General features: G+C 43.5%; 2 protein-coding genes across 3 annotated transcripts in view; one reads left to right on the top strand and one right to left on the bottom strand.

Moving 5' to 3' along the window:
• The first annotated feature begins 395 nt into the window (after positions 1-395).
• Positions 396-13,145, top strand: LOC113576562 (insulin receptor substrate 2-B). The gene is made up of 2 exons (XM_027008715.2): positions 396-4,250; positions 10,498-13,145. Exons 1-2 carry the CDS (start codon positions 686-688, stop codon positions 10,500-10,502), a joined length of 3,570 nt encoding a protein of 1,189 aa, XP_026864516.2. The 5' UTR covers positions 396-685; the 3' UTR covers positions 10,503-13,145.
• A 3,965-nt stretch (positions 13,146-17,110) lies between these two features.
• col4a5 (collagen, type IV, alpha 5 (Alport syndrome)) overlaps positions 17,111-26,675 on the bottom strand; it is a 44,455-nt gene continuing 34,890 nt past the window's right edge. Inside the window, exons 38-52 of one of the 2 annotated variants that reach the window (XM_035519814.1) lie at positions 26,209-26,388; positions 23,710-23,760; positions 23,060-23,245; positions 21,873-21,881; positions 20,930-20,938; positions 20,449-20,582; positions 20,236-20,308; positions 20,053-20,124; positions 19,831-19,959; positions 19,647-19,745; positions 19,251-19,463; positions 18,807-18,984; positions 18,565-18,679; positions 18,285-18,457; positions 17,111-17,947 (exon numbers count right to left, since the gene is read on the bottom strand). In XM_035519814.1, the coding sequence (XP_035375707.1) occupies positions 17,866-17,947; positions 18,285-18,457; positions 18,565-18,679; positions 18,807-18,984; positions 19,251-19,463; positions 19,647-19,745; positions 19,831-19,959; positions 20,053-20,124; positions 20,236-20,308; positions 20,449-20,582; positions 20,930-20,938; positions 21,873-21,881; positions 23,060-23,245; positions 23,710-23,760; positions 26,209-26,388 (1,703 nt within the window). In that variant the 3' untranslated portion in view covers positions 17,111-17,865. The remainder of the gene's footprint in view (positions 17,948-18,284; positions 18,458-18,564; positions 18,680-18,806; positions 18,985-19,250; positions 19,464-19,646; positions 19,746-19,830; positions 19,960-20,052; positions 20,125-20,235; positions 20,309-20,448; positions 20,583-20,929; positions 20,939-21,872; positions 21,882-23,059; positions 23,246-23,709; positions 23,761-26,208; positions 26,389-26,675) is intronic. The other variant, XM_027008736.2, reaches the window with a different exon arrangement.

Below are 26,675 nucleotides of genomic sequence, written 5' to 3'. Positions count from 1 at the left end.
AGCTCAATTTGCTTGTTTGCTAGCTAGACTGAAAGAAAATGCGGCACCTTATTCTTAACCTTTAAACGCAGTAGCAAGCTACGTTCGAAGTCAAAAAAACTGCGATTGGGTGTACTAAGCTTCGTTCAATACATCGAGCCATCAGCTGTGTTTCGAGGGACACCCACTTACTTTTTCTAGCTGACAATACTTCGTCAATCAGTCGTCAATCACGTGAATGAAACTCCGAGCGCCATCATTGGTCGAAACGATCGACGACGACGAATACGCATCATGTGCTATTATTGGCTCAGAATTACAGCAGACGCTGTCAATCTCAAAACCGGGCCAATGACGAATGCCGTCGTCGCAACTATACGCCTACTGGGGGAATGACGCAAAGGTCACGTGTTGTTTGTGCTATGGTCCGTAGAGATGTGTACAGAGGGAGTGAGAAGCAGATTGGCAGCCCGCTAGGAGGGTCTACCGATAATAGAAACTGGTAATGTAGTCATGTTGCAGTTGCTTGACTTGAATTCGAGTTACACTGCCTGGATACCTGTTTTCATGTGGCGGCCTAGAGAAGACCATCACTGGAAGGAATAAATTGCGCTGAGCTGCTGCTGGAGACACGATTCCCCCAAACAAGAATGGGGTCTCAAACAGTACTAAAGGTTAAGATAGCGACATAATATTTAGTTCTCTAATGGCAAATTTTGCAAATTACCAAGAAGGTAAAGCCGCTATGTTGATGCTGGAGACACAGCAGAGAGCTATTGGGGATAAACCGGCGGCCAACGGCGACACTTCTGTTGGGGAACCCCCTTCTTCCCTACTTAATAGCAGTGGCGCTCCTTTCCATCAGCACCTACCGCCCTCTGACCAGCAGACCGCACAGCCAAAGGGACTCCAGCAACAACAGTGTCGTTACCAGGCGCCGCAACATTTCGATAACGAGAACCACCAGGAATCCCCGTCGTCTGTGAAACCGGCACACGAGCACGTCGCTGCTACTTCAAGCCACACACAGGCTACCTCCGTCGCCACTGCTGTAGCTGTGAACGCCGGTGCCGCTGCTGCCGACGGAGTGGGTGACATTAAAAAGTGCGGTTACCTGAGGAAACAGAAACACGGCCACAAGAGGTTTTTTGTCTTGCGGTCGTCAAGTCATTTAGGGCCCGGACGACTGGAGTACTATGATAGCGAAAAGAAATTTCGTAGTAGCCTACGTTCCGCCGCTGCTGTCAGCTCTGGCGTCTCATCTGCCGGTGCTGCCGCGACTGCCTCTCCTTCCAAAAGGGTGATTTACCTCTACCAGTGCTTCACTGTAAATAAAAGGGCGGATTCTAAGAACAAACACCTCATAGCTCTGTATACTAAAGATGAGTATTTTGCGATTGTAGCTGAGAATGAGCAAGAGCAGGAGGACTGGTACATGGCCCTGAGTGAGCTGATGGGTGAAGGTAAAAAAGGTCACATGGACGCGGATGAGCTCGATGACGGCTACGGTACGGTCACCCCAGGCACTGTGTTCAAGGAGGTGTGGCAGGTAAATGTAAAGCCCAAAGGCCTCGGTCAAACAAAAAATCTCACTGGTGTATACAGGCTGTGCCTCTCTGCTAAGACCATCCACTTGGTAAAACTGAACTCCGAGACTCCATGTGTAAACTTGCAGCTAATGAATATCAGACGCTGCGGACATTCTGAAAGCTTCTTCTTCATAGAGGTTGGCCGTTCCTCTTCTATTGGCCCAGGGGAGTTATGGATGCAGGTGGATGACTCAGTGGTGGCTCAGAACATGCACGAGACCATTTTAGAAACCATGAAGGCATTAAAAGCCTTCACTGAATTCAGACCAAGGAGTAAAAGTCAGTCGTCGGGTTCCAACCCCATGCCTTTCATCACCATGCGACGTCACTTGGGGAACCTTCCACCCAGCCAGACCGGCCTTCAGCGGCGCTCACGGACTGAGTCTGTGGTGGGCACCCCACCTAGTAGTAAGAGCAGTGGGGCGAGTGGATACCGGTTTCGTACCTCCAGCGAGGGGGAGGGCACCATGAACCGCCCCTTTCGGTCAGTCACAGGCAGCCTGATACACCTAAACGCTGCCCGTGCCAACCTGGGCAGACAGGATAGCAGTGGGGGAGCCACTAACCGATATGTGCGGGCCCCGCCTAGTGCTGCCATCTACCATGCACGGTCCGCATCACTTCCTGTCTCTCACTTCCCAGCCACCACCAGCCCGGTGAGCGTGTCCAGTAGCAGTGGCCATGGCTCTGTCACTGATACCATAACCCGCCCTTCCAGTGCCTCTATCTGTGGCTCGCCCAGCGACGGTGGCTTCAACTCGTCTGACGAGTACGGCTCCAGCCCCGGAGACTTCCGTTACTTCAGGGTACGCAGCAACACGCCTGATTCACTGAGCAACACTCCACCCATCCGGGAGGAGCACTGTCTCAGAGACTACATGGCCATGGGCTGGAACCGAGATATGTCTGGGTGTAGTGGCGGGGAGGTGGCCCACGATGAGAGTGCTGAGGAAGATTCTCGTACAGGCTCACTCAGGAGGCGGACCCCCTCCTTCTCCAGACAGGTGGGGAGTGGCAGTGCAGGATGTGTAGCTGTGTACCAGAAGATGACTCAGACCAACTTCTTGCTGGACGAGGCTGCGGCTGAGGGAAGTGCTCTGGGCAGCAGCAGCCAGGCCACCTCCACCTCCTCCTCGCTCCGCTCTGAATACAGCTCCAGCTCCGAACACAGCCAGGACCGACCCCCTTTAGTGCGGGCTCCAGACTCCTTTAAAGACGACGGCTACATGCCCATGATGGCTGGCGTCGTGCCCTCCCAGCGTGATGCGGACTATATGCCTATGCAACCCAGTACCCTCCTGTCTGCCACCCCGCCGAAACAGAGCACTGCTTCGCCTTCCTCTCGGCACGTGGACTCCCAAGGCTATATGATGATGCTCCCTGGTGGGGGTAGCAGGACGGATAGCTCAGCACCAGCCAGCCCTCATATTAGCAGCAGGGCTGTCAATCGGAGAGGCACGGGGCACCCTGAGAAAGGAGAATATATGGACATGTCGAAGAGTAGGCCCATGGCAGGTGGGCATAAACTCTCTAACGACGCTTACTACACGCTGACCACTCCTGAGACACTCAAGTCCTCTAGCTCATATTTCTCCCTACCGCGCTCATACAAAGCCCCAGCAAGGGACCGGACCGAGCATGATGAGTACGTCCCCATGAGCTCACCTGCCAAGCCTGCTTGTGACCCTACCACTAGCACATGTGAGTACGATGGTACGCCTCCCCCTGGCTTTGCACCCCAGCACAATGGCTGCAGTGACGAGCTTGTGACAGACCCCCGCGTGGCGCGTCCTAACCGCCTCCTCCTCAGCCGACGCAGCTGTCATGAAGAGGGCCGTCCCTCCAGCCCTGGAGAGTACATCAACATTGAGTTTGGGGAGCAGGCTTTACAGCCCGCCTGCCCCATCACAATAGAGGATTCCATCCCTGTCCCTAGTGTTAGCAGGGCATGCCATCGCTCACCTCTTCCCCAGGAGTACATGAGCATAGAGGTGGATGGCCTTCCCCCCAAAAGCCAATCTCCACGGCCCTCCCTGGTGGCCCCCTGGAACCCACCTACTTACGTTCAGCCCTCGGCCTCTTCGTCCTCCCATCACGATGGGGTCACTGTGGGTCGACCGGATGACTACACAGAGATGAGCTTCCGCCGGCGGGAGGAGTCCCAGAGTCCCTCGGCCATGCTGCAGCACTTGTGTGTTCTGGAGCAGTGCTACCCAAGCTCGACTCCCCGTGCCGAGCCAAAGGTAATCCGCGCTGACCCCCAGGGCAGGCGGAGACACAGCTCCGAGACCTTCGTCACGCTGGCCACCGTGGCTGGTGGGGATGGTGCTGATGTGGGCGTGCCAGTGCCCAGCAGCGACCCGCAGGCGGCAGGCAGTAAGTGGCAGGGCTCACCATCCTTTGACACCATGTGGATGTGTGTGGACAGCACGGCAGCAGGGGAGCCAGCCGGCTTCTGCTTGGACCAAGCTGAAGCAAGCGTCTCCTCCCTGAGGACTGAAAGGACAGTGGAACATCAGAATGGCATCAACTACATCGCTCTGGACCTGAAGGAGGACCTGCTGCCTGGGAGCACCCACGATGCACACCCCTCATCGCCTTCTAGTCTGCCTCTCCCCGAAAACAGGGCCTACACCAGCATAGACTACACCAAACCTGAAGGGATCGCTGCAGCTACTAAAGGTAAATATATCTGTAGAACACTCACTGCTTCAGCTCTCTAATCTCTCTACATTTAGATATGATTTATCTTGGATGTTTTTTCCCTAATAGTCCCCAGCTAGACAGTTTACTGTTTTTTTTTTTGTTTTATTCAAACTTTGCCTTTTAGTTGCATCTTTTTAGACATTAGTACAGGTCATCTGATCTTATGCTTTGGTTAATGTTGTATTATTTCATACTTTTACATTATTCTCACATTCTTCCTAGTGGACTGAGTGTATCTGATGCTAGTGAAAAAGCATCCAACAAGGCTGTGTTTGTGTGTGTCACTGTGTGTGCCTTTTACTACTATTACAGTTTATTCCTAGTAGATTTTACTGAGTTTAACTGTACTGGGAAGGAGTATTTTGAAGAAAAAAGGTTAAAATTTACTTTGAGGGTACATTAAGTTAGATATTGAGTGGAAAGGGTCAAAGACCCTCGGTGGTGTAGGTTGTGATGTTGTCTGGAGACAGTGTTTGTGTTGGTTATGGTGACCTCTTTTAATTCAGTAGAGATGACACAGCAGATTCAGTCTAATTCCAGAGTCCTGTTTCAGTAGCTGTTTTGATTGTTGGGATGTTGATGCCTGGGTTTAAAGCAATTTAGAGTTCTTTAATGATTGAGCAAATTCACAATTATTTCTAAAGCACTTTGGAGTATTAGTACTACTGAGTCACACAGTGCAGTGTTGGCTGTCCTTTTCTTTTTAATTCCCTAAATATTCTTCTATATCCCTGCATGCCTGGTGCTTCCTGGGCCTGTTGTGCTCTTGGCAAAGTGTGTGTGTTTGAGTGCGAGAGAGACAGTGAGTAAGAAAATGAGGGGAGAGTGAATCAGTGTTCTCAGCAAGCCCTGGCTGACTCATTTGTTTATCATAGAGTTGAGGCAGAGAAAAGAGTGAGGGAGAGAAAGGGAGAGGCAGCACCTGTGTGTGAGTGAGGTAGTGGAAGGGTGTGTGGGTCTGGGAAGGAATGTGTGTGGGGTGTGTGTGTGTGTGTGTGAGAGAGAGAGAGAGAGAGAGAGAGAAACAGTGGGGGTGTGGTATAAAGTCTACTTTTTTTTTTAAGGGCAATAGTCAAGAACCACCAATAAGCACATAAACCTTGAACTCCTGCCTTGTCTCTCTCGTGCGCGCCTGCTCACTGCACCAGGTTGTGTATGTGAGTTTTAGTGCAACGTGCATGTGCTGACTCGCATTCTGCTTTCTTTGATGTTGTTTCATTGGCCCAGCATGTTGTGGCACACGCTACATGCTACAGGAAACACATCAGTGCTGGAAAATGTTACAGTTATGCCTCCTGTCATGCTGTGCTTAACACCTGGACAGGACTTGACGCAGCTAGGCCCACACACACTGTCTACACTACAATCTATACTACATTACCATCGCTGATGGCAAATTTTGGCACAGGCTGCATTTCCTACTTGCATTGAATCTCTCTCTCATACATTTTTTTGCCGGGTTCACGTCTGAGTGTTTGGCCTGTGTTTTGCATGGTGTTTGGATGGTGCTGTACTGTTTGAGTCCTACTGACGTGATGGTCTGTCTGGGTTTGGGGTATGTGCACTCTCTGTGGTGTTGGAATGTAAATTAGTGAGCGCATAGCTACTCAGGAATGCACCTCTGTCACCAGACAGTGCTTCTGACTGCTGGCCCTCCGCCTTTCAAACGGCCTGAGATAAACAGGCGCGGTGGCGGAGAACAGGACAGCCCATTCACACTGGCGTGGAGGCTTCTGCTGAGGTGAAAAATAATAGAATTTAGCTATTTTTAGCCCTGATAGTTTACCCAAGACGGTTGTAGCTGGAGCTGTTTTTTTCCTCTCTAAACAAACCCAGCATCGGGGCACATTGGGGGTGCAGAGAGGGCAAGGGGCGTGGATGTGTTCAGTGCAAATCAGAAGGGAGATGGGAAGGAGACAGAAACACGATGAGCTGCGATGTTAATCTGAGTAATTGGGTTGTCATCTTGATATTTGTGCTAGATAATTAATACCTTCAGGTATTATATATTGGATAAGTAATGTTAAATTCATTTATGTGATTTGACAAATTTGATGAATTGCACTAAACTGAGTTCCGATTGCTAGGGAGCAAAGCTCAAGGATGAAGCCACTACTCTGGAATCCTTGGAGCTGGTGTGCCGGTCTGCTACAACCAAGGCTTGCTTTAGCCAAAAACGTCGTGGGCCTGGATTGGCATTGCCTAATTGTTGCTTTAGGGAACTATACACATAGGGCTATACTATTCCTTTGAGAAGCTTGCAGCAGATAAGTTGGGAATTGATATCTGCTTGAAAGCAATGTGGTCTTTCTGTATATCCTATACAATATCTATATTTATTGCTTTATTTTTAGAGCAGCAATAATTTACACTTTGGCATGTGCATGGACAGTACTGGTCTTATTAGAGGAAATGACTATAGTTGTTAATAAGACTCATTTTCCTGTGTTAAATACTGCCTCTACAAACACTGACTCATACACTGTTCCTTACTCTAACAACAGTTTTCCTCTGTGTACACACACACACACACACACACACACACACACACACATCTACATTTACTTCCTTACTCACATTTGGACACTCATTTACTCAGTGGGGTTCCTTGCTTGCGTGTTTCTAAGTGTTATAAAGGGCATGACATAGAACATGAGATCCAAATAATCCTGTCAGCACTTTCAGAATGGCAGAAGAAAACCACAAATGTCTCATGTGACAGACATTTCTCTGATTGCATTTCCACCAAGACATCCACCCATGCAGCCAGTCTTTAGATGACCGACCAGATGACTGACCAGCTGACTCACCAATAAACACAGAGTGTGGAGTTTCCTGCTGGGCGGGCTTTTTTCTGCTGCTGGTGTCAAAGATGTCCTGAGCACCTCATTGATGGGTTAATGAACTCATAACATCTCCTTGCAAAATAAAGGAGTTTGTAGCTCAACTCTAGATGCAGTTTGTAATGTCATTACATGTACAATATGTACCTGACATGAGTCAGTATTGCATGTTGAGCTTGCTGACGTTTGACACCCACCCTCTGTGCATGCATGCACACACACACACACACACACACACACACACACACACACACACACACACACACACACACACACACACACACACACACACACACTCTCACTCCCCTACACAGCCCCACACCAACCCCTCCCTAAAGAGACCTTGACCCCATGTTTTCTGCATGCAGTAATTAATGGCAGTTCTAGTGTGGCATTGCAGGTATCACTCAACATGCCTGTATGAATGTGCTTTTCATACTGTTCACTGATCTGTCAAACAGGGAGTTATGCATCAACTACACATATAAACAATAGACCTACACCAGCAAGGTAAACTAGGCTGTATATGTACATATTCTTTCTTTCTGTGAGTGTGAGAAATGTAAAATGTAAAACCTTGTTCTCAGGAAATGTTTTGCATGGGCTTTTTAAAACCCCGTGGCCCCAAATTAAATGTGAAGGGTGATGGCTAGGTCCAGAACTCTGTGTGCTGAGCTTGCAAGTTTGTGATATACAAGTTTGTGTGTGCAGAAATGTTCACTAAAATTTTAAAAGGCCCTTTTGATTATTTATTCAAGGTTTACTGAAAATGAGGCAGTAATGTATTGTGGTCCATTGCATAGTAACTCCTTCTGAAAAATCACACCTTTTCAGTACCATGTCAGTATGGCAACACTGACATTTCTGTAGTTGTATCATGCTCACACACTTTAAAAGTGGCTTGCAGGTATATGCTCTGGGGCTATGGCAGCTGATATGATGATGGTAGTATGAAGTAATGACCACTAACGTTGCTTGCACATGTACTTTGTTAGTTGAAATGTTAGGACCATGAGAAATTCTTACAGTGTTAAGTAGGTGAATATGTGTGTGCTGATGGTGGTGGGTGGGTGGGTGGGTGGGTGGGTGTGTGTGTCAGGGGGGCATGTAATATTAGGCTCAGATCTCTGGTCCCAGTGGGGACCAATCACAGGCTCTGGTCCCACTGGGTTGCAGAAGTTGCTCATCGTGTGTGTGTGTGTGTGTGTGTGTGTGTGTGTGTGTGTGTGTGTGTGTGTGTGTGTGTGTGTGTGTGTGTGTGTGTGTGTGTGTGTGTGTGTGCACGTGTGCGTGCGCACGTGTGCGTGCGTGCGTTCACAATCACATATGTGTGTATGCTTGTGTTTGATTAGCAAAGACAGGCAGTTAGGTTGTGTAAAAAATCTGCATAGAAAGATTAGGTTAAGATGAGCATTTCAGGAGCTTCAGGAATGTCTGATTCTTTAGAGTAAGAGTATTACATACCAGCAGCTTGGCCTGTGCCAACACTCCAAATCTCAGGGTGAGGCCTCCCTTAGGCCAGACTCCGCCCACCTGTAGATCAGGCCTCCCTGTCAGACTATCTCCACCAGCTCCAGGTAATCTGTATGAAGTAGGCCAAATTAGTGAAAGGTAATACTGTATTACTGACACTTCTGTTGATTTATACTGATCATATTAAAAGCTTTTCAAATAATTCCACCCAGGTTCCTCTTATATGAACTGAGATATTAGGCTCCGTATTTGAAGTGTAACCTTTTTTCACGTTTGGATGTCGGAAGCACATTGAAGGCCCATTAAATGGGACATGGAAGGAGTTTAAGAGCAGCAGGTGACCAGTACTAAAGAGAGTATGACAGAAATGGACTGTGCCACTAGCACTTTAGATGGTTCAGCATGTAAATGGAGCTAACTGTGTCAGGTTGAAACAGCTGCCCAGCAGCAGGTGGAGCTCTCTTGGCCTGGTTTGCTCCTGGTCGCTGCAGGTATGTGGAAGCCGTTTCCTTTATCCTGGTATAGGATTGGAGAGGAAACAATGGACAGCAATAGACACCATTTTTCATATAAGAAGCGGTGCATGGTCACTCAACAACTTGAATTTTTATTTTCTAGGCTTCCATTCTGCTGTTTGTAAACAGATATTAAGGGTGGCATTTCTACTACCTCTAACCTTTTCCTCAGCACTGTGTGATCGATCATATATAATGACTTTGCATTTAATTACTGCCTAACCTTTTTTTTGTGTAGTAGTAAACATAAGACTATGTAATACTGGAAATTAGCTGGTGAGTTACCCAGCATTCCAGACTCAGTACCGGTACACTGTCCACTTTCCCTTCTTTGGTTTTTTCCCTTGTTTTGGCAAGGTTCTTGGTATTGTCACATGGTCCTTCAGTTCCCATCTCCAGCACATGGTCAGTGGTGCCAAGAAAAGCTCCTGTTACTCAATGCTCGATGATGGAAAGAACTAAATATGACGAGTGTTCAGCTCTTTCCATCATAACGGATTGTACTGAAAGGGTGCATGGTGTGCCAGGGACAGTGGGCACTGCCAACAGGGTCAGGGGCAATCCCAGCACCTCGGGATGGAAGAGCAGGCCCTAAAATAGCAAGCCCTGAAGGCAGGGTGGCAGCAGCGTGTGCATTGTTCCAGTCATGGTGCCAGGTTGCCGTGGCATTGCACCGTGATGTGCTTGACATGTTGGAAGGGTTTATGCAGCAATGTGCTGGAAGTGCGCATTGGCATGTGACTGGTGACACAGGAGTTAAGGTATTCAGAACCGATGTTGTCTTTGGGAACAGGTTTGAGAACATAGGCAACTAAGGTGGTGTTATCTTGAGTGCAGTGCTTACTGCGTGACCACAAGTGCATCACTCCATTTGGGCATCTTATGTGTTGGCGAGCTGGGTTAACCCAACCAGGAAGAACCCGCCGAGCTGCGATGGCCGACCATTGTTCACACGTACCATTGACGTGCCCCCCCCCTCCAGACCGTCCAGGCGCACAGAACCCCCACAATGTACCCCCCCCCCCCAGCACCATTGTTCGGTTGGACAAAGCTTATTGTCAAAGACATTGCTTGTCCACACTGGGGTCAGACCAGTCTACAGCATGACCCCGCTCCCTGCCAGAAGCATCTATGGAAGTGAGAGGACTAGCTGGGAAATTTGTGTTAATTTGGAGCATGTCGAGGTAGAGCAGGTTTGTGAAAAGCTAGGGTACATTTGGGTGAAATTTTCTCTTCAAGTGTACAAGTTGTATGGTTCTGCAATAAGCAGGGGTACCATTTGTGTTCTAAAACAGGAAGAATGTTGGTTTCTAATTTCCTGTCTACATAATTTTCCTTTGGCTAATTATTGTTTTTCCCCCTTTTTTCTTTGTTTTTATTCTGTTAATCTAGACTGAAGATGAGCTACTTGGCTGCACTATAGTGGATCAGTCATAGCGCCCAGGCACCAGTGTACCATCTCATACCCTGCAGAAACGAAGATCCCAGGAGCCCTCATGTTGAGCTCACGTGATGTCTGGCATCATCTTTTGCCTCTTTGTTGTTTTTAATGCATTATTATGATGATGATGATGATGATGATTTTGATTTTGATTTTGGATTTATTTTCAATTGCTGCATAAAAAGGGAAGTTCACGCACTGAGAGAAACCCAATGCTCCAGACAGTGGTCTAGTCGTTCCTGAGGTAGATATATGCTGTTTACAAGCATTACTGACTAAATTGCATTTGCAGCTTGCATAGATTTCAGGTACATTTCTTTGACAGACGTTACTTTTTCAGGGTTTACCTGGGAGACATCACTCCCTCCCCCCCAACCCCCCCGCCTGCTTTTCCCCTTCACCCTCTTGGTTTGAAAGTATTAATTTTGCAACTGTTACACTCACTGCTCATGTGTTTTTGTCAGCTGATGAATTCTCCACTTGCACCATCACTGCTATCCCATAGTGCCTGATGGTGTTGTGTGGGCCATGACGCACTGGAGTCACCTCAACCCTCCGTTGGGCCCCAGGTGCGACAGGCCTGCACATTCTTTGCATGTGACACGGTCCAAACGTCCCCTTCCTTGGTAGGGAGCACCCTGCCTCCTCTCTCCTCAGCCAGACATGTGGCATGAACGGCGGGGGGAGGAGAGGAGTGGAAGAAAAGAGGAAGCATCTATTCTGGGACTAAACAAAATGCCAGATGAGATCTGCTACCATCTCTTGACGCTAACAGAGCCAGTGTAGGGCCATAGACAGCATTACCATAATTGACACGAATGAAAACAGCCCTTCGAAGATACCCTCGTAGTAGAGGAGCTGCAGTAAGAAGCTTTATGGCCTGACATGCACTAATTCTGCTGTTAATAGCGAATAGGCAACATCATGTTTAAATGTTCAGTGCTGAACTAGCTTGGGTATCTCAACTCTCCCAGCTTCACAAAGCAGACCTGTCATAGATGTACCATTCTAATGAACCCACCCAGAACAATATGACGTGTTCAGAGAAAAAAAAATGTCTGAACTGTGTGAGAAACTCAGAGGATTTACTTTTCTTCTTTCTCAACTGGCAGAGTTTTGAGTTATATTTTTCCCCTTTCAGTATTGTACACATAGTGTGCCATGCTTTGATTGGGTACTTCTTGTATGAAGTTGTATAACAGGATTAAAGCCGAATCCTTGCCTTACTGTCGTAATTCATCGTGGTCTGTATCTACTTTAAAAAAAAAAAACAAGTGAATAGTACAAAGGGAAATGGGGATAAATAAAGAAAGACCTGTACATTATCTACAGCTCAAGATTGATTTTGTTTTGGTTTGCTAGGTACCATAAATAAACCCCTTTCCTCATTTCAGTCATTTCAATATATGATATAAATGAACCAAATGTGAAAGATTTGACATGATGCTTGCAGTGAGAATAAAAATATACAAAATATAGTAAATAAATATAGATTTATTTTCATGTTATTTTGTTGTTGTACGATTGGTGGTACTGAAAGTTCATAAATGTGAAAGTAATCTCTAGAAGTTCAAGTCCTTTGATGTTTCAGTCCCTTCTGGCTAAGGGAGCACTCACTCTGTGCCTCCATCTGTTTATGTATCAGACGCTTGTCTTAAAGAGCACAGACTGACGTGTCCAACTTTAATGAATCTCGAACCGTTATGGCCATATTTGAGACAGAGTGTTTAGTCCAATTTTGTAAGGTAAAGAGATGCAACAATAGAAATGATGATGTAACATGAACATAGCTTTAGTTTTTTGGGAGGGGGAGATGGAGTAATACAGTATTATACAAAGGTTTACCACCAAGAAGCTCTATTTTAGCATGTCATGCAAATTTAGGAACCTTCTCCAAAAGCTTGATCCAGTTCTGCCCTCAAACTATCTATTTCTATTGTTTTTGCTATATAAATGATTTTTGTTTTCTACTTTGTTACAACTGTTGATTTACCATATTTTGAGGAATTATAATTCATATTTAAAATGAACAAAGAAGTACACAATATACAATTGCATAGAGATGCAGCATTAATATGCAAGTTTAGTTTTTCTTTATTTGGAATAGTTTAAACAGATGACTTGATCTTTTTGGAATTATATGGAATTGTTTTATTAATTAGTTAATTTTCCAAATCCATATTCTTTGCAAGAGTTTCAGGAAGTTGGGGAATTCGCCAGAGTGAAAACAATTTGGTGCAATTGCATTTTATTTGCTAGTTAACAAAAAAAGGGATGGGGGGTGTGAAAGTTGATGGCTGTTATTGACTGAATTCAGTTTAGCTGTGGAGGTGTTCTCCTTTGTTGTGTACGCTGTCACAGAGTCTGAAAGGGCAAAAATAAAACAGGAGAAAGGATTCTGTTAACAGCTGTTCATGGCTGTGTCCTTTGTACATACTGTTGCTTTTTTCATGTTGAATTTTTTTCCCTTCTCTTTTTCCTCCGGGGGGAAAGGGAGAGTGAGAGCTGATACACTTTTGAGTATTGCATAGTGTTTATATTTATCAATCTTTTTGCTTTCAACAGAGCTATTGCAATAAAAAAAAAAGTGCTAATGTAACTGGCTGCTCTACTGGGTTCTTTCTGGGCTCTTCCTGTGTTTGTGTACCTCTGCGTGTGTGTGTGTGTGTGTGTGTGTGTGTGTGTGTGTGTGTGTTTGAGGCAAGAGATTCTAAACTAAAGCAAGTCACAGAAGCCTAGCCTCCATTCACTCTGGACTCTGGACTCATTCTGATGTTTGTCTGGTAAAGCAAATGCAGACCAATTGTCTCCAGTATACCATATCAATGAGAACGCAACTGCAGTCTTTCTCTCGGTCAGGATGAAGCAGTGTATGGAGAAATGTTCTTTTTTTTTTTTTCCCCTTTGCCTTTTTTAGTTGCTCACTTCTTTTGCCTTGTTGGTAAGCACATTGTCAAAGGTTACTTTTGGCTTGTGGTTTGTTCAAGTTGCTGACATTTATGTAACTTCATTACAGTTGTCATGTCACAGATAATTGGACAGACTTTGAAATGGCCTTCTTTGATCCCATCAACCATTTTTGAAACTTTTGATAAACTTTGATTAGTCATACCTGGCCTTAAAATAAATCTACTAATTTCACTTTAGCCAATGATTTTACAATCAGTGTATGAGTGCTGTAGAGAAATTACATCACGGCAATAACACCATAACCGTGTTTGTTTAACATGTCAGGAAAAAGCCTAGATTATCACAGTTTTTCATTCTTGTAATATCTCACTGCTTAGAGTAAGTTTGGCGCCACCTGTTGGGATACCTGACTGTGGAAGTTTGTGGCCAAGGTTCAGTTTAGGACTGAAATAACCAACACAACAGATTGAAGTCCATGATGAGACCAACCAATCAGATGTATCTATTCTTCTTTGATCTGCTGCGCAGAGACATTTCAGGTTGTTCAGTAACATGCTGGGTGAATTACCAGTCTACAGTGGCCAAAAAAAGAGAGTAAGAGGCATTATTAAAACATTCGACTGGCCCCTGCAGGTGACCTTTTAGAGTGAGTCCAGTGCCTTTCCCAGAAGCACTGCTTATTTACCCTGCTCCAGTGAACATGAAGCAGGATGTCTCACCTGTGCAACTACATCCAACTACTGCAGAAATCCCTCACCTGTGCAGTCATCTCCATAAAGGGATCCAACTACCGCAGAAATCTGTTAGGTAACTCATTAATGAACTGACCAGTTTTCTGATCCTGCTGCTTCTGAGAAAAGAGGCAATATTTAAAATGACCATTTTATTTGTAACATCTAAAATTTCAAATACTGTTGCGTTGTAAGCTCAGGGTTAGATGCTTGTGGTGTTGTCCATATTTGATGATGTATCTGGGTTAACAGCCATCAGATGTGAACTACGACAAACGTTTACGAACATTAGTGGTAAGCGGCACTGGAAAAAGTGGAAACTTGTCCCTATTGACTGGTGAAACTAAACTTAGAAGCAGTAACCAATGCAGGTTTGTTTTGGTGAGCTGTCAATTTTCAAATCACCATCCACCATCTTTTTTCCCCCCTACTATAATGGAAATAAGGTGAAACAGAAAAAAAAGGCTAGGCTAATGTTAAAACTAGGCTGTAATTACAGCCTGTCAGCACGACAGTGGTGCTTGGGCCATCAACATGAAGAAAACTACAAAAGGGCAACCCCTTATCAGATTTCACTGGAAGGCACTGCTATCTAGGTCTGTGTCACTATATAGCAAAAGGAGTGAACCACTGCTTACTGACTGATATTCCTGCTTCATTAGGAGGCCAGTATTCAGCCAGCTGGCCATCCACTTAAGGGAACTGTATTTGTGTGTGTGTGTGTGTGTGTGTGGGCACACAGGCTGTTTAGGGCTATAGGATCAGTGGCAGCATGTGATCACTGTCTTTAATTTCTAATGTGGCCATGGAGTAATTAGTTGTGCTCGCCTCCAGGGATGTAGTATTTGCTGTAGTGGACTTGAGTTTCAAAACAGGCTGAATGAATATTTGCTTGCATGGAGCTCTCTCCTAACAACTCATTAAGGAAAAGGTTATGAATGAATGTGTTGGTATACCCTTCACCCACCCATCTTCTGCTTCCTCGAAATGCAGCTGTCAGGCAAAATGGTTGATGCCCTAACACCAATTGCACCCTCATTATGCCTGATCCCCAAACAAACCTGACCCAGAGCTAAGGTTTATCCATAAACCACTCTTTCAGCAGTAGCTCCCTTAGGTGCTGAGGGCTCTGATGCTGTCAGTGACCTACTGTAAGCTCAGGGCTAGATGTTTCTGGAGTTGCCTGTCTTTGATATGCATTGCATCTGGGTTAGCAGACATCAGATATGAACTATGACGAATGTTGCATATTAGTGGCAAGCGTCACTGGAAAAAGTGGAAACCGGTCCCTACTGAATGCTGAACCACTAGAGTCAAAAGCTTTGCACTGTGCATTTCAACTGTGAGATTTATCCTGCTTTCAGAGAAGGTTAGATGATGTTCTTCTTTGCTAAAAGTCACAGAACATTTGGATGGCATTTTAAAATTTAGGATTATTTCCTACTGAGAATATTTGTCACTTGAACGGGTTTTCAAAACAATAGCCAAAATCTCCTAAAATTTTCATTGGCTGAGTGGTTTGTATGGTGCTCCCTGCCTATTTCACAGTGTACCTGCTGCACCTGCTCAGTGAACACTACAACTGTCCATGTCACTCAAGTGCAGAGATGCGATCTCTGCCTGGGAATAGTCCGACACAGCAACTAAGATTTCGCCTGGGCCACCATGACAAGGGCTGCCAGTTTGGCAAAAAGCTTCAGCTTGAACTGAATGCAAATTTGGTATTTAAGACATTTGATCATGTTTCCTTTGTCAGCTTTTGTGCAATGTTTACGGGGATTGTTGTAAATACAACATAGCTGCATTTGCTTATATCTGAGGTACGTGGTTGTCATATTTTTCTGAAAGTGAAATTTATTTACCTAAATTAGAAAGTGCTGTCATCTATTACAAACAAAACAGGCTTTTAGTATCATTTTGAGTATTTTATACTCAAAATGAATGCTAGTAACATTAAAATTTCCATCTGTGCCAACTTTTCCTCCCACAAGAGTGAATAAATTTAATGCATACAAACATAATTCAAAACTCTGGTCACCTCCTTCCAACGCTTTACACACAGGTGCACCAAACCTCTAGAGCCTAGCAATACAGTTTGAATTATGCAATAACACATCCAGAAACAACATCGATCACCAAGACATTTTTTGTTTTGTTTTTTGCACACCAACAACTTTATACAGACCAAAGTCAAAAGTTAGAGGTTGAGATTCAATATCTTCTTTTAGGGTTCTGTACTACAGTCAACAAGTGTAGCACCATCTAGTGGCTATTTAAAGTAGGTGCCTTTGTTTTAGCAGCAGGTAGCCCTCCCCCCCCCCCAACCTTGAGTGAAAGTTAAAATATATTAAAAAAACTGTAGTGACCATGTTGTTTGGAAGCTGTATTTTTTTTTTAACAACGGGAACCCTGAATACTGCAGAAATGTTTGACACAAACATACGTGGACATAAGATTTTTTTAATTTCAGTCTCAAAGTTCTGGACAACTTCTGAATAATAAAATTAAAAAATAGAATTTGAAATGCATACTCTTGCATGCCATTTGGACTTAAATTGTATGAGAAGTAAAAACAGACAAGGGAAACATTGGCTCATAAATGCTCTTGTTTGTTATATGTACAATATAAACCCCACTGTTGTATATGGTGACATAAGACCCAGCAGAACTAAACAAACTCACATTACTAATATTATGCTATTTTTAATAGGATTTTATATGTATGGTCAAAGAGATTCAGAAACCACAGAAAAATATTGAATTGAAAATTGTGTCCATTTAAAGTCAGTAGTCTTACCTGATGAGGAAGAAATATTACTGCATGGAAAAACCCAGCCAATTCAATCTTAGTTTTTATATATAGAGTAAAATATACATTTATACTCATGCAAAATACTGTTTAATTTAAAGAATAATTACTTTGTACAAATATTTATGCATGTGAATGAGTGAGCTAGCATGTGAATGAGTGAGCTAGCCTGTGAGTGAGTGAATGACCACAAGGCAAATAACCTAGAAATTCATTATAAAGTACCACTTATTGTTTTACACTAAAACGCTGTTTTACACAATATACACATTATATTACTTACAAAAAGATAAAAGGCATATAGTTAAAACTTTTTGGATACAACAGTGTTAGTACCACCAAGGAGAGGCAGGAAAAAGTGACAAAATATAGAAAGCATTTTAAAAAATGCAGTCTCACTAATGTAACTGTTCAGTGCATTTTTCTCTTTGATGTTCAAAGTGCCGATTTGGTAAAATGAAGACAATTCCATTCCTCAAATTTAAAACATGAATAAGAAAAAAAAATCTATCTAAAAACATGCTGTTTGGCTATCAACATCAAAATGCTGTTTAAAAAAAACCATTCTTTTACAGTAAAAAATCTCTTATGAAGAAGAGGGGAAAAAATGCACTTTTTGTCACTCACCCATCATGGCACTGTTGTTAATTTTCTTTTTGAAGTTCTTTCTGAGGTACGTATTTAAAAAAAAACTAGCAATTTTTTTCAGTTTGTTTTTGCTGTGTTACACAGTAGCACCATAGAGTTGAACGTTAAGATAATGCACCATAGAAATTCCGCCTGTCCTCGATGTAACCTTTGCAGTCACTATGGTGATGGCTGATCCCCTGACAAGTGGCCACGCTAGCATCAGCATTTGCGTCGCTACGTTACGTCTTCTTCATACACACAACACAGCGGCTCACGCGTGTCTCGAGGTTTCCTGCTTTCAGTGTCTCCGACTGTGGCTTACTGTTTAGGAGCAGATGAGGAATAGTCAGGTTGGTGTGCAGGGCCCTCTTTCCCAACAGCCCTGTGCTACTGAAACCATCTTCCTTACCGCACTGACTGCTCAAAGTCTTTGTGGTTTTGGGAAACTCCCCCCTGAACACTGCTTATGGCAAAAAAAAAAAAACAACCACCACCTACAGATTTCTTCTATAACTTAAATATGCTGCACAATACCTGGTCCTCTCTAAAGTGCTATTTTACAACTTACAAACAGGTTCCCCTGTGTCTGTTACCCCATAACCCCCCCCCCCGAGCTGTACACTTAACACAGAATCTGTTGTGCACCCAGGTCAACTACCTGAACATCATGTGCCTGTCAATGGTGGCAAGCCAGAAGCTGTAGGAGTTGCCGTAGTAATTGCAGGTTCCTTGGCCATGGCACTCGATGAAGGGGGCGGAGCGGAACTCCTCCAGACAGGAACCGGGAGAGGCCAGAGCCTGACCCGAGCCCTCCGCACCTGCACTAGTGTGCTGTCGAGGGGAGAGAGAGAGGGAAACCGGAACAAATTCAGAGCAGAATGATTACAGAGTCCACTCGGTTCCCGATGCAGCATGAAGGGTGAGAGTGCGCTGTGTACCATCATAAAGGAGTAGCCAATCCACAGGGGCTCCCAGCTGAGTGGACACTGAGGCAGTTGGATGGTCTGGCTATGCACTGCAATCACCATTGCTGGGGCTTCACATACAACACATCTGCACACACACACGTATACTCACTGTCACTAAAAGAATGACAGCAGTATAACTACCCTGTCAGCTATAGAACTTCATGCCTCGCCTTAAGTGAAGCTCTTCACCGTGCATGTTCTGGCCCACTGACCTGCTGATGAAGGGTTTGATGCTCTCTCCCCTGATAGGCTCCATGCTCATGGGCATAGGCTCGATGGTGGACAGCCAATAGGAGTAATCGTTCCGCGAGGCAAAGTTGCACACGTTGTTAATGTTGCAGAACATGAAAGGCATGGTGCTAAAACGACGCAGACAACTCCCAGCAGTACCTGAATATGAGAGAGAGAGAGAGAGAGAGAGAGAGAGAGAGAGAGAGAGAGATGAGGGGGAATGAAGCGAATAACAGGTCATTTTTGAGCCAAATGCTGTACATTCATAGGTAGCAGGTGTTCAGCTATTATAAATATGCAAACTAGGAAAAATATGTCATATAACACTGAAAATGTTCAAATGAAGTCTTTGTGTATCGATATGTATGTTGTATGAGTCACATGGTTTAGTATTAGTGTGATCACCAATGAAGGGTGATTCTCACCTAGGTCTTGGCCATGGGCCCTCTCGTTGCCCTGTACGTAGAGCAGAGAGTAGCCATCGTGAATGGTCGTGGTGTCGTTGGGACACAAAGGAACTTCTGTGGACTGGCTGTGACGTGTGATCAAGAAGCCATGTGCAGCCACGGCTGTGCCCGGAGGACCAGGAAACCCCTGGGGCCCATCTGCACCAGGAAGGCCGGGATTACCCGGAAAACCTGATGGCAGTTTCAGGATGGGGCATTGGTACAGATACTGATGGCAGTGGTTTAAATCTGGTTCTGTACTGAACCCCTTCATTATTACTTAGAACTGTCTGTTGCATCCAAAAAACCCAAAACATACATGGTTTATTCATGGGTGAATCAGTCATACCACAAGCATCACAGCTTTGCTCTTACCTGGAGCTCCACTTGGTCCTGGATCCCCTTTCCTTCCTGGAGGGCCCATATATCCTGTAGGTCCATCAGTACCTGGGTCACCAGGAGGACCAGGCAGACCTACAAACAGATGTGACATTGGTCACATACCAGCAGTGGTTATGTTGTCTTCAGTGCACATTTTCTCCAAGTGTGCAAGACTCACCTGGTGGACCCTGCTGCCCTGGGTTTCCTGGAGGACCCTTGAAACCTTGGGGGCCAGGGGGACCAGGCGGCCCAGGGTTACCCTTCACCTCAATTGGACCTATAGGTATACCTGGATCACCAGGAGGTCCTGCCAAGGAAACCAAGAGGAGCCATTTCAGTTAGGAGCAAGTGAAGATGGTGATGATAGAGTCACAAGTTTGATGTGGTGAACTGCACTCACCTGGAGGACCGGGGTCGCCGCAGTCACCGAGAGCCCCAGGATTCCCCTTGGAACCTGCCTCGCCTTTCTTACCTGAAAGGTACAGCCATACCGTAGATGACTCAGCATGATTAAGCAAAAACATACTGCACATTGTCTGGATGAGAATTCGGTGTGGTGGTTTAGCATCAATATTATTCTTACCTGCGCTTCCAGGTGCGCCTGGAAAACCTGTGTCTCCTTTAAGGCCAGGAATGCCCGGGTAGCCAGGAGGGCCCTGCCCAGAAAGAGAGGCCAACAACTTATGACACCCTTAATGTCCCAAATGAAATCAGAACATGAATTACAAACAATGACTAGGTTTTTGTGGCGCTACTAGCCCTCTTATATGCTTCATTCAGTATCCATGGGGCTCACCCTTGGGCCTGGAGGTCCATACTCTCCTTTCAGTCCTTGTGAGCCAGGTAATCCAGGGGCTCCGGGAAAGCCTTTCTCACCCTTCTGACCTCCACTACCTGGAAGGCCACGAGGCCCCTCTGGACCTGGAGGACCTTTACACGCATTAAGATAAATGAGATGTTTGCTCTTCTGTTCACTATTAAATGCCACTTTCCTCTATTGACTTAATTCCAAAACAAATGCCACAAAACACACAACAACAAAATGTTAAAACAACCTGTCAGAATCACCCCAATGCCACTTTAGGTTTCGTGTGTGTCAGTGTGTGTGTTTCTGTTTGATACTGATAGTGTTGAAGCACGTGATCAGTGTTTCATAGCCCTGAGAGGAAGAAGTCAGTACATCAGCCCAATAATCCCCATCCCACATTCTGATAGACCAAAACATGTTTTGAAGACCAACCAAAGATTTAGGTGGATATCAAACCAAGGAGGCTAACCTGCAGGACCTATATTGGGGTCAAGGGTCAACAGGTTCCCAAATTCCACAGAGAGAGAGTGCGAGAGAGCCCAGTAGCAAAATTCAGATTTAAAACAAGAGCAAGAGTTAGCACAGCAGCACAGTTAAGGTAGCATCAGCAATGTTCTGTTATATGGGGGTAAACACAAAGAAATATAAATTATTCTGTTTGCCTCCACTGAGTCACCAAGGGCTAACACATGAGCATTCAAGGCAGACAAACCTCTAACAGCTTTTACGTGGTAATACTCTTTATAAATATTCTCAAAAGCCTCCAGACACAATTAATAATTGATACAATTAAGATGACTGGATTTCATTTCCTTGACCAAAGTCCTGTTATTACACAAACTCTAAGCCTCATCCTCTCACTGGCAAACAACTGTGCCAATAAAACTTGATGAAAGTGATGAATCCTTTAAAACTTAGGGCTAAAAGATGCTCCTTGGTAATCTTTATAGTTTCAAGTCTAAAGCCATTTGAAGAAAATGTGTTGGTAGTGACACATTAGGTCTTAAAGTTAAGAAAATGAGCTACAGAACTAACCCTTATGCTATGATTTTAAAACCTACAAAGATAATGTACATTAGTAATTATGAGAAATTATCTCTGACTTTTAATAATTGAGCACAATACAAGCAAATCAATGTTTTCAACATTTTCCCAAGTAAAAAGTCAAGTCAAGTCTCCAATCCTGGTTTGCATAGAATAACAGCACTTGGATTAAGGAAACTGAGTGAACACAGACCCTAATATTGATTCTGATGTCTTACTTCTATTATGACTACAGAAAGATAAAACATATCTACCAAAAGATAAAACATTAACTAAGAACATCAGAAGTATTATGCAAAGATAGTTAAAGAAAAAATTCTACATTTAAAACCTGTTCTACATCAGCTCTAGAATGAAAACAACCTGACCTGCCAGGCCTGCCACCATCAGGCATCGTCGGGAGCAGGCGGAGCCATGCCGCAGGAAACAAGAATTACAAGTCATACCCAGGATGCATCTGGGCATTAATTTAGCCTGACAGACACTTGCCAAATCTGGGCTCTTACTATAGTGCGGTCTAAAATGTTTATTTATTTATTTATTTTCCCTTTTAGATTCTAAAATAAAATTTTAAAAAATCTTTCTTGAAATTATTTGAAATATTTGAAACAATTACATAGTTAAGGATTTTAGCGTGATGGTCTCAGCTAATTTTGACTGATGGAGCCCTTATTGGTCAGTGCTGTAATGGCCTTTCATTTCTGTAAAGGTTGGCCTTACAGTACGTTTCCCATGCAGGTGAAGATGCATAAAATTAAAACAGAAGTGTTATGGTAGCTTTTCAAATCACTGAATAACACCTGTTTATAGAGCAAAAGATTTCACAGAAGAGTGAGAAAGTAGTGATGTCAAATAAAGGAAGAAATGAGTGACTGGATGAACAGAAAAACATGAAATAACTCAGACAGAATGCAGATTGCTCCATGCTTGTCTGGACCCTTGGTGGAGTCTCTGTGAAACGCCCTCTGTGATTGATACGTGCAAACTTGAACACATTTCTGCGGTACTCATACAGTGGTGGGAGGGGTGTGATGGGAAGCTCTGCGTGCACTGGGGTGAGGTGGACACCGTATGTGCGCAGTGCTCTCTGGTTGTTGTGCTCTCTGTGTGTTTAGTGTACAGTGCACAGTGATGGAAAATGCCAAACACCTGGGAGTATTTTTTTTTTTTTGCAACAACCCATGCAAATTATTTACATGACTAAAGATATCAAAGACTGCCACTCCACTCTCTGGTTCAGTGGGCTGGGATTTTTTAATGTAGTTAATTCAATTTTTTTCTCTAATGGTGTAGATATTTAGATTATACATCATCTTTATCAGTAGAACCCAGCTAGGAAGTTTACAACTGGGAGAACCAGAGAGCTGAGTTGACACAGTAGAATCACAAACCACCTCCTGGAGATCTAATGTCTTGCAGAGTTCTGACTCTAACCAGCTATTAAAGCTGAATATTAGAAGAGTAAAGCCGGATCAAAAACTCTGAAGAGTAGACGATCTCAAAGAGCAGGGTTGGACACACCAGTATGTATGAAACCTACGATGGGAGAACTTACCTGCTCTTCCGGGGGGACCAGGAGGACCTGATAGCCCTTTTGGGCCATACACAGACTGGCCAGGAGGACCAGGAGGCCCCTGACGACCATGGGCACCTGGTGGACCAGGCGGTCCACTCTCACCTTTTTGTCCTGCAAAACCAGGGCCACCAAGCGGGCCAGGTAAGCCAGGGTCTCCTTTGGGACCTGTATTATAGCAGAGAGAGGCCATTTTATTTAGGTAAACATTATATTCCAGCAGAAGTTGTAATCTTGAAAGAGATTTATTGCAGAGACATTTACTGTCATGCCACCCTCTAGCTCTGCACCTCAGAATCAGTATCACCTGTTATTCAGCTCTGTGTATTTAAGCTACCCCTCTCAATACAGTCTGCAAAATTTGCCACGCTTCATTTCTTAAGTGTACTGAATGGTTTTTGTATGATTATTCCCTTTGGTGTTTTTGACCCAGGTTTGTCTCACCTACAGTTGTTGCAATTGCCCCATTGTGCTGCAGCTGGTATTCTTATTTTTCTGGTTTATTTTTATTCTTATTTCTCTTGTTTTTGACTACATTTTTGGATCACCCTGAATTCAGTAAAACCACATCTGGTGTTATCTGCAAGCACCTACCCATTTCTGACTTGTTACATATACATTGTATACTTTACCTGGCATCCCTGGGAAACCAGGAGAACCTGGAATTCCACGGCCTGGAAGACCTGTGAAGTGGGGGAAAAAAGCCTTAGATCAAATTATAATACATAAAGACAGTGCAACACAGAATAGAAAGGAACCCAAATCATACATTTACACCACATAGTGCATAATAATGATAAAAATTAGTGATACACAAAGTAAATATAAAATAAGAAAGTCCAGTAAAATAGAAGAAAATGAAAGTTATTTAATTAAGCACATTATTGAACAATTTACACAATATACAGAGCTAAGACACAGTCATAGGCTAAGGAAGAGAGGCAGGTTTTAAGGCAAGATTGATACAGATCTCAGTTAAAGAGGCAGGCTATTCCACAGCCTCAGGGAAGCACATCTGGGTGTGATAAAAAAGTAATAGAAAATTAATGAAAAACTGTACCAAGTGGACACATATAAAAAGTATAAAACTGGACCTAAGGTTGAGCCATGAGGTAAACCATATGTAATAAGTATGTAAATTTATATCTGTGCAGGACATTTTCAGTCTTTTTAGTAATAGGAAAACCAACCTATTGCATTTTCTCAAATGCCCACCCCAAGATTAAGATGATCTAGAACAATTTTGTGGTTAGTTGTATCGAATTCAGTGTTGAGGTCAAGCATGATTAAGATGACAAATTACTAGTGAAAGCAATAAATCATTTGTCAATTTAAGAAGTGCTAGCTGTGCTATGTGTGGACTTCTTGTTGAAACTTGCCCAAAATATGATTGTCTCTTAGGTATGGAGACAGCTGGGAAAAATACACTTTCATCAAAGCATTTCCTAGAAGTGGCAATTTAGAAATCGGTCTGTGATGGTTAAAAATGTTTGGTCCAAGTTTGCCATCTTGATGTGAGGCTGAATCATGATGGGACATGGATCACTATTAAGGCTACAATTTATAATAAAGCAGTTCAAACAACATCTCAAACTTTTTAAAGAATGTTTGAAGGAACAAAGTAACACAGAGTCAAACAAACAAGAAAGCTGAACATAAAATTAGTTCAGAAGGCTCATTAAAAGTAAAAACAGTAGATCTGATGGCATTTGTTTTATCAAGAAAGAATGTTTCTGGACAGCCATTAAAGTGCGAAATAGCTGACAGATTTAAAACTGCAATTATGGTGATGAAAACAGCCCTAATACTGTGGCAGTGTTTAATGATCTGAACTAAAAAATATTTAGATAATAAACTGAGTGCTGGTAATTGATCAAATAATCTATTAATATTTCATATGAAATATATTTATTTTTCTTTCATTTACACTCTGCTTTTCTGCATTCCTGTGTGTGAGTTTAGGCTTTTGGCCTTCTGATTCTCAGAGGATCTATGAAGTCAAAGATATTATAGTTATATAGTATACAGTATATAGTATATAGTAGTATGTAAAAGTATAGTTAGATGAAGTGACTGGCTCCTACATTCTTGTAAGGGGGGAGGCATCACCATAACATAAAGAAAATGAAACTATGTAAACATGTGAAAACAATCCATCATTAATGATGGATTAATAAATGAAGTAGTGAGATTTAGAGGAAGGGCATGGAAGTATGAAACATAATTATAATGATCAAATACATTAAATATAATTGGTCTATAAACACATATCATGCACTTCCAGATTGAAAACTGGAAAACCGAATGTTAACAGCAAATCAAGTACATGATTATGTTTATGAATGGGTCGTGACAGACTGGGTAATGATAAATGAACCAATCAAATGTTGGAAATCAGCTACTAATGGTTTTGAAGGGAAGCAAACACAAATGAAAGAGGAAAACTGAAAATTACTGTATGCTAGATAAGAGCATGTCTGGATAGGATGAAATAATAGAACCTTAAAGCTCAGATATTTCTCCATAGGTATTAATCAGAATTTAAAACAACTGCCAAAATAACTCCCAGTCCTCCACCACAATTAGTAACCCTTGACAATCTGAAAAATGTTAAAACTACAGTAGAGAGTTTGGACAGTGGACTTTTCTCTGTCAAAAAAAAAAGGAAATCTAGGACACATGAAAAGATACAAATCATTTAAAGCGAAAGTCGTGTTTTAAAACATTCTTGCATTGATAAGATCCATCTCCACTGAAATAAACTCATGAACTGATGATGGCAAATACTCAGAGAGTCTGATGGTTGCTCCATCTCTCAGTTGACATGTAATCTCACTGCGAATGTGTGAGTGCATGAAAAACAACTGCCGGCATTGGTAAAAAATACCAAGGATTAACAAGACTGTTTTTCAAAGAGCTCTGGTTACATGTATGATAAAGGTCCAAATATCAAGAAGGGTTTGCCAATCATAGAATAGATTAGATGAGACAGAATGAATGAGGAGACATACAAGCAACATAACCATACAGGGAGGTAGGAGTCGGTGGCATTCCAAGAGACACACTATTGTCATCTTGGTCCAATGTATAAGAATGTATAATAAGCCCTTGCAGCATTCAGACTCATTTACCTGGCTCTCCCTTTTCTCCTGCAGGTCCAGGAATACCATCACGACCAGCTATACCTTTTTCTCCAGGTAAACCAGCTGGGCCTTGAGAGCCAGGCACTCCTGCCTTTCCAGGGGCTCCATTTGGGCCAGGTGAACCTGGCAGGCCATCTGCACCCTTAGGACCAGGAAGGCCAGGTGCACCTAAAGCGAACAGAAACATTACCCAATTGACTCACTCATTTCCGTTTATAAAACAATTTCCTTAAAATGGGAAAGCACTGAATAAAAACAATATAAGGAAACAACCAATTATAAATCCAACTATAAGACAAGGATGGATATGCTACATGTATATTTCAGTAGACTGCATTTTTACATTTGCTGACTTATTAACACATTTACAGCATTTAGCTGACACTTTTATCCAAAGCAACTTACAATTCTGACTGAACACAACTTGAGCAATTGAGAGTTAAGGGTCTTGCTCA

This window comes from Electrophorus electricus, chromosome 19 (assembly GCF_013358815.1).
Source record: "Electrophorus electricus isolate fEleEle1 chromosome 19, fEleEle1.pri, whole genome shotgun sequence".
NCBI classification, from domain to species: Eukaryota; Metazoa; Chordata; class Actinopteri; order Gymnotiformes; family Gymnotidae; genus Electrophorus; species Electrophorus electricus.
The sequence above is the reverse complement of the archived record's forward strand: the minus strand, read 5'-3'. Positions and strand labels throughout refer to the sequence as shown.